Source organism: Pezoporus occidentalis, unplaced genomic scaffold (assembly GCF_034315485.1).
Source record: "Pezoporus occidentalis ecotype Australia unplaced genomic scaffold, CSIRO_AGI_Poc_V1 ctg55, whole genome shotgun sequence".
Taxonomy (NCBI): domain Eukaryota; kingdom Metazoa; phylum Chordata; class Aves; order Psittaciformes; family Psittacidae; genus Pezoporus; species Pezoporus occidentalis.
In genome coordinates this window covers 3,750,058-3,758,250 of record NW_026915888.1, presented here as the reverse complement: position 1 = coordinate 3,758,250, position 8,193 = coordinate 3,750,058, and the positions used below count along the sequence as shown (strand labels likewise).

Sequence of the window (8,193 nt, the reverse complement as noted above, 5' to 3'; positions counted from 1 at the left end):
CGCCTCAGCACCCTCACAGGGAAGAGCTTCTGCCTAAGAGCTCATCTCAGTCTCCCCTCGGGCAGGTTAAAGCCATTCCCCTTGGCCTGTCCCTACAGGCCCTTGTCACAAGTCCCTCCTGTCCAACTGTGGAGGCTTTCAAACCAATGACAGAGCAGCTTCAGGCAGGGTTCATAATACAGCTTCCCACCGGAACTGCGGTCTGCTGGGGCCAGGCAGGGAATTGTGTCATACACCGGTCCCCTGGCTTAGGTGCACCTTGATGTGAGCCAGAATGACCCTGGTGACTCCACGGACCTGTTTCATTGAGCTGTGCATTTAATGAGCGTGCAACACTAGAACGCAGCAGCGCATTCCTGTCCCTCTCCCTGCATCACTGGGCTGGCTAAAGCTGACACTGAATGGCTCATTTTGCGCTGTCTGTTACATGCCAGGAAAGCATGAATGCAGAGGAGACAGTCCGGAGCATCCCTCACAATCTTCACATATTTTCCTTTGCTATTGCCCTACCTATCTACAGCCATGACTGTTCTCATTACTCCAGGCCCTACCACAGTCGCTAACACTGACTAACAAAACCTGTACATGATTTCTGCCCTCCTGTTTCATTACTCCTGTTGTCAATAGCAAAAGCATGTCTCATGGAGCCAGTGCCAACCCAGAGTCCTGTGGCAGTGAGCGAGCAAGGAACTGATCTGCTCAGAGCCAGCACCGGGGCCAGTTCCTCAGCGCTCCACAGCAAGTTGATCGGGACGCGACTGGACCAGTTCCCACCCATCAGTGGCCTCATCCAGACCTGGCATTTCATCCATTTCCTTTCCTAATCTATGAAGGTTGCTGCGGGCTGGTGGCAAGTCTGTGTGTCTAAGCATTGGGATTTCTGTGCCATCTCCAGCTGCAGGGGATGCACATGAAGGGCAGCCGCACACGGGGAGGATGGGCTGGGGCTGGATCTGTTGGGGAGATGGGGGTTGGATCCCTTGGGAGACTGCAGCTGGATCCCTCACTGGGGATGGGTATGTCAGGGGGACCGGGGCTGGATTCCAGGGATGGGGGTTGTATATATTGGGAACACGGGGGTTGCATCCTTCAGTAGGGATAAGGACTGTACCCATCCCTTGGACAGGGGCTGGATCCCTCCACTGGATGGGGTCTGGGTCTCTTGGTGGGGACAGGGGCCCGATCCCTCCGTAGGATGGGTCTGGGTCCCCTGATGGTGACCGGGGCCGGATCCCCCTGTGGGGACGGGGCCTGGACCCCTCCACGGGACAGGGGCTGTGTCCCTCGTTGTGCACCGGGATTGGACCCCATGGGGAGCTCGACCCCCGTCGGGCCGGGGCTGTTGGGGGGGGCGGGCTCCCCCCGCGCCGCTGGTGCTACAACGGCGTGATTTCCCCGAAGTGATGCCGGGCAGCGGGAGCCAATGGGAGCCGCAGCCGCCCCGTGGGGCGCCGCTGATTGGCCGGGACTCGGCAGAGCCCGGGGCGGCGGGGAATCCCGGCCGCCGCCGCGTTATACCCGAGGGCGCGCCCCGCAAGCGGCAGAGGCGGGTCGGGCGGCGGGCGAGGACGGATCGGCTGCGCTCGGCTCGGCTCGGTTCGGTTCGGCGCAGCACGGCACGGCTCAGCTCGCCTCATCTCTTGCACAGGCTTGCACGGCTCGGCACAACGAGGTGGGTCGCGGTGCTCCCCGTCGCTTGCACAGCCCCCCCCCCCCCCGACTTTGCACGGCACCGGGGCTCAAGGCGAAGTCCGTGGGAGCGGCCCCGGGGGCACGGCTCGGCGGGTCAGCGCCGGGCTCTGCCATGCGGAAGCTGTTTCGGGCCGCTGGGCATCCCTCCGGGGAGCCGCGACTCCTTACGCAGCCCCACGGGACGCGGCGGGTTGGACGGGGCGGGATGTGTCGTGTCCCCCCCCCGCCTGCGGGGTCGGGCATGTCCGGGCGCTGCTGAGGCTTTGCGGGCTCAGCCGGAGGCTCCGCTCCGCTGTTGAGCGGGTGCCAGCGCCGCGGCCCGAGCCGTGCTCCCCGCGGGGCAGCTCCGGCAGCCTCCATCCCCGCCGGGGCCGGCGCTCTGCAGGCCCGCGTCCCTCCGGGCAGGCTGGAAGCGCGGTGTTTTGTGCTCTCTGGGAAGTTTTGCTCCGGGTGTCTTGAACAAACACCGCGAACAGGAAACTGTTTCTCTAGAGGGAGGGAGGGCCCTGCCGCCAGCGCCGCTAGAGCGCAGGGCGCAGTCCTCCGGGGGCTGTCGCCGTTACCACCGCGGAATCCCCCCTTCAGCAGGGTCCCCCCCGCCTCCCCCGGGGCGCAGCTTAACTAATAACAAGCTTTTTAAACTACGACCGTGCAGTTGGTGCCTGTCGGGGGACGCGGAGGGAGGTCCCGTCCCTGTCCGCGCACCCGCTGCCGGGGGGCTCCCTCCCAGGGCCGGGGCTCTCCCCGCCCCGGGCTCCCCTCTTGCAGCACCCACCGCTCCAACCAATCCCATTCCCGGCTTGGGGACATCGGGCGATTTTCCGGCTCTCGACGGCGGGGGCATCTCCCCGGCAGAGGGGGTGCTGGGTACCGGGTGCCGAGGAGGAGCTGAGACTCGGGAAGCAGCTTTGGTTCCATCCATGGCGGTACAGACGGTACGGGGTGTGTGTGACACTGCGGAATGTCCCAAACGGCAGGGGGACTTTGCTGACCTGTTACTCCTTCCTCAGGCAAGATGCCGGTGTCAAGAATGCGCATGAGGCCCTGGTTGGAAATGCAGATTAATTCCAATAAGATACCCGGACTGATATGGATTAACAAGGTGAGGGTGGTTTATTGCTATTATCAGTATTACTTCTGTGACATTAGCCATCCTTGTTCTCAGATGACGCTGAACAGGAGTCAAGATAATAAAGGAGAGAAAAACATGGGGAAAATTTGCATTATGTTTAAAAAACAACTACCTTTGTTTGCAGAAAACATAGCTCTGGTTGGTACCCGGGGTGGTAGCTCCATTTTTCCTGGGAAAACTCCTAGGAGGGAAAGGATAAATGACAATAAAGCAGGCTGAATATGGTGCAGAACCAAGAAAACTCCAAGATCTCTTGTAACACCTCCTGCCCCAGCTCAGGACCTTCTCTTTGACTCCCAGGCTTAAGATTTGGCCTGAAGGAAATGCTGTTTATTTTGGTCCAAAGCTACATCCCTGTACTTGTAGCACAGGGCTTATGGAGCCAGGTCTCATTCTCTAAAGTCTCCATATCCACCCCAAGGTGATCTCTAAGCTGGGACGTGTTTTCCTTAGGATTCCTGCAGGATGTTATGGGCAACTTTAAAAAGGGATTTTCTACCAAAGTATACCTAGAAAATATACTGTAGCTCATGACATACTAATAGATTAGGTGCAATATAAGTGAATTTCGGATGTATTTAAATGATTACGTGATAAATTTAACAGTATTGCTTACTTCTACTGTACCACACACAGGGTTTTCCACAGTTTTAGAAGCCATTAAAAGCCTTAAATTCCTTGAACAGCATAGATGGAAGGATGGATATTTAATTAAGATACAGAGCAGAGGGTTTATAAAATTTCTGAGCTTCTACTGGGAATTCTTGGGTTAAATCCATTGCTCCAAACTAGCACTTGACACTTTTTAATTCAAATCTCTATGGGTTTCCCTTCAGGACAAGATGATGTTTCAAATCCCATGGAAACATGCAGCTAAGCACGGCTGGGACATGGAGAAGGACGCCTGCCTCTTCCGGAGCTGGGCCATTCATACAGGTGTGTGCTGGCTTTACATGTCCCTCAGTCACATCTGTATCTCAAGACATCTTTTTGTCTTGAGTTGCACCTCAGGTAGTTATAATTTATAATTACTATTGTGTGTGTCAGAAAATAGATAAGTAATCTGGTTTTGCGGTGGGAAGAACTAGCACTGAGAAGTCCGAACGCTCCCCCCATCTCTTATTTATAGGAAGATACAAAGTAGGTGAAAAAGACCCTGATCCGAAAACCTGGAAGGCAAATTTCCGCTGCGCTATGAATTCACTGCCAGACATCGAAGAAGTGAAGGATAAAAGCATCAACAAAGGCTCCAGCGCCGTCAGGGTCTACAGGATGCTGCCACCCTTGACAAAGGATCAGAAGAAAGGTAAGTCCTCAGCAATCCAGCTGCTGTTGGTACCACTGGTGTTTGGCGCTGGTTATTGCCAATGGTAACAGGTCATAGAATCCTAGAACACCAGGTTGGAAGGGACCTCAAGGATCATCTGGTCCCACCTTTCTTGGCAAAGCCTGGCCTAGACAAGATATCCCGGCACCCTGTCCAGCTGAATCTTAACAGGGCCCAGTGTTGGGGATTCCACCACTTCCCCGAGGAGATTATTCCAGTGGCTGATTGTTCTCACTGTGAAGTTTTCCTCGTGTCCAGTTTGTACAGACATTTTATCCCAGATTCTTTGAACAAGCCTAAAGGCATCACCAGGGGGGATCAGGACTCACTGCTGACAGCAGCGGCAGAGCTTGCTAAGCAGGGCTCAAAGGTGCAAGAGCTCAGCCCTCACCCAAAATACCAGCCCTTTCTCACATTCATCTTGTTTTTACTTAACAGAAAGGAAGTCAAAGTCTTCAAGAGAAGCCAGAAACAGGAGCAAGAGAAAGGTATGTGTCTGTGGAGGCTGCTGAAGAAGCTAGAGGTTTTGGTGGTTTTCATGCTTTTTTTTGTTCATATAGGCACTTGCACGTTCTTAAGCAAGTTTTTCATGCTCTGCCCTTATTTCTGTAGTCCCATGAAGATACGAGGACGGAGGAGTCCGCAGAAAGGCTAACCAACACTGCTCCGGCAGATGACCACAGCAGCTACACCGTCCATGACTACATGGGGCAGGAAGTGGAGGTTGAGAGCACGTCCATCACCTTAGGTGAGACTCTGTTTTTAGCTCTCTGAGCACGGTGGGAAGTGCCGTTCGTGTGTAACCCATAATCTCTGCACCAAAAGACAAAGATGACTCTTGGGGCTGGGCCATCAGATGGGCAGGGAGGAAACAGAGGTGGTCGTGTCTCTGCTGAGTGCCAACTCCTCCTGGTGCATCCCGCAGACCTCTCCCCATGTGAGGCGGGCAGCTCCCTGACCGACTGGAGGTCACCGATGGAGGTCACCATGGCTGATAGCACCAATGACATCTACCAGCTCCAGGTGTCTCCCCTGGCTTCATCCTCAGAAGGTAGGTGCTTCTTTTATCCTTACCCCTGTCTTTCACTGGTCTAGTGGAGACAGATTTGGAAGCAAGGCAGCGGGATGAAGGAGTGGGCATCAGGAGAAACAAGAGTTGGGTACAGTAGTAACAGTAGAGGTAACCATGCTTCCCAATAGGGAAAACCATAATAAATATGGGTGGTTCTTCACTCAGGGTGCAAATCATCTTCCCTCCTGTCTACCAAGCAGGTTCTGCTTTGGCAAGTCTCGGGTTGTTGAAGGGCTGTGGGGATGGAGGTGCTGATGAGATACTGCACCTCAAACCCAGGAGAGCCTCTCCTCAATGTTATCCCTGGGGGGGAAGTAAAAGGTTGTGGTAATGTGTGACAAGAGAATATGAAGTGGGTTGTGTGGTGAAGAAGCAGAAGTGCAAGGGATAACATGCGAAAAGTTGACATCTCTGTTTTCTTCTCTTTTTTTATGTACTTACAAAACAGTCACAGACGAAGATGAAGAGGAAATGAATTCGGATATTTTTAAGGTAAAACCTGCCTCTCTGGTCTGTATAAAATTGGCCAAAATTGTTGTTTGCACCAAGAGAGAAAGGGAAGGAGCTGTCTGATCAGTCCTAAGAGAGCTGGACATGTAATCCAGGACCCTTGTTTAATGGGGGGGGCTGAAAAAGTAAATACAAAGAGAAGGCTGCTTTGCAGACATGGAGAGGACACATCCATGGAGCTATTTACTCTGATGTGAAAGTCAGAGGAAGCTCTGCTCGAAGTAGAGGTTGCTGTATTAGAGTCTGCAGAAGTCCTCAAGACTTTATCTTGCTCATCCCTCCACCTCTGACACACATGGAGCTTAATCTGTGTTTCCAGATGTGTCACGTTCATCCCACTGATAACATGGGGGGTTCATCACTGGTTTGCATTAGCTTTTTTTTAGGCTGGGAGTAAACCAAATTTCATATAACTTAGCACAAGGAGATACAATGGGATCTCTTTTGCTGACCTGTCTCCTACTTAAGGGAAAGAAACAGAACATTGCACCCATGGGAAGAAGTGGGTTTTACCATCTCCTTCCTCTCTTACAGCTGCTCGAACCAGCCCAAGACTGGCACACCACCAGCGTCGGGGGGAAAGGCTTCCTCACCAACGAGCTGGGCACGCAGACCTTGTGCAACACTTACAGCTACAAGGAGCAGGATGGGGAGATCGACACAACTTCAGGTACAGACTCCTCAGTTATCACCCAAGGGCAAGGCCATGGGATGATGCAGAGCACGGGTTTCATGCAGGGCACTACCTGGGAGGGAGCAATGCAGATGGAGGAGTCCACACATCCCTGTGTTGTGAGATTTCCAAGGAGCCTGTTGGAAGGCTGTAAGGAATTTGTTGGTAAAAAGAGAAACTACCTCTAGTAGGAGTATTCTACAGCTTTGTCTTAGGTTGTGTCAGCTTTCAGGAACTCCTTGCAATGTAACTGAAGTATTTCCACTTAGCTGAAATGGGACAGTTCAGTAGAGAGTGTTTGGAGTATTGCAGCAAAACATCAGCCTAGGGTATTTACTCCCATTAGAGCAACCATTCCATTTGAGATACATTTATGTATACACATACACACACTGTTTTGCTCTTGCTGCATGCGAGTCAGTACTCACCTGTGTTTGGTTTCCTCTAGGAGAGCTGGAGTTCAGGTTCTTTGACCCGAAAAACAGCTTCGAGTTGTCTCCCTGGCTGGAAACAGTGAGAGCTCCCATGCAAGTCATTCCCTGTGGCTTGTAAAGCCCTGGCTTCCTCGGACCACAAACTGCTCTTGGGTAGAAACTTGGACAAGCCTGAAGAGAATGGAAGAAATTGTTTGTTACTGACTGAAGAAAGTAGCTTTTCTATTCCGTTTTAACTTTTAGGCCTGAAAAGTTTAGCAAGGGAAACTCCATTATCGATTAGAAAGGGGAAAGGAATCCCATCACTAGCAGGACTCCTGGCTCCGAAGATGCTCAGCAGCAGTACGCACCTTGTCATTGCTTTGGAGGTGAAGCTTCTGCTGATGGATGTGACCTGGTGGGGTACCACTGAGTGTGCTGGAGGTCTGGGGAGGAAGGCACTGCCTCCCTGTGCGAGGTGCGATGGTCACTTTACCCACGGAGTGCTGAGGAGACACGCTGCAAATGAGACTCTGACCCCTTAGTTTTGGTTGCTGCTTACCTGTGCAACACTGGTGACGTTGGGCTTAACGACTGTCATACACTTAGGAGAATTGCACTAATTGGCTCTCTTCTTTGATTTACTCCATCACATAGTTCATTTTTCAGCTGCGTAAATAAGATGTGAAAACCCAGTTTAGGCTTTGCTTCCACATAATACACTTACCCAGGTCCACTCATAGGATGTTACCTGCTCGTAGACATGCCATATGTACTTCTACATAGTAGTTGAAGAGCTGCTGCATGACAACTTTTGCACTGATAGGGGCAGAGCTCTTTATTTATTCCATGTCTTCCTGGGATCCCTTCTAGCACCTGCAGCCCCTGTGCCAGCACGAGCAGGGGAGCGTGGCTGGGAGGGGTTCCAGTGTGTGTGTTATACCTAGGAATCGAATCACTAAGCTGTAATGGTCTATTTTCTTGTACATTTTATTTTTGTATATAAAGTGCTGTATATTTGTTTTAATAAAGAGGTTTTATATACGGTATGTTTACTTTTTCTCGTGGGAGAGCTCCAAGAATGAATTCCAGATTCCTTAAGAATTACCCAAACAGCCGTGCTGTTGACAGAGACAATCGGAGGGGTTTTTTCATGAGTCATGGAAGCACATGGAATTCGCTAGTTTGATCCCATTCCCCACTCCCCCTCATCCCAGTGCAGCTGATGGGTGGAATCCTGCTTGTCCTGGGTCCTGTACACATGTGGGGTGGTTGATTTTTATATCTGCCAACATCTGCAAGTCAGAGCCGGGTGATGGGTTCTGCTGTTAAGGAAACCTGCACACCGAGTCCCTGCTGTGGATGTCCTCATCA

At 52.2% G+C, this 8,193-nt stretch overlaps 1 protein-coding gene across 1 annotated transcript; it reads left to right on the top strand.

Moving 5' to 3' along the window:
- The first annotated feature begins 1,408 nt into the window (after window positions 1-1,408).
- IRF1 (interferon regulatory factor 1) lies at window positions 1,409-7,868 on the top strand. The gene is made up of 10 exons (XM_062638161.1): window positions 1,409-1,682; window positions 2,703-2,794; window positions 3,661-3,760; window positions 3,954-4,130; window positions 4,590-4,639; window positions 4,764-4,899; window positions 5,077-5,202; window positions 5,672-5,715; window positions 6,268-6,403; window positions 6,855-7,868. The coding sequence occupies exons 1-10, from the start codon at window positions 1,424-1,426 to the stop codon at window positions 6,956-6,958; spliced, it is 1,224 nt and encodes a 407-aa protein (XP_062494145.1). The 5' UTR covers window positions 1,409-1,423; the 3' UTR covers window positions 6,959-7,868.
- Window positions 7,869-8,193: the final 325 nt, after the last annotated feature.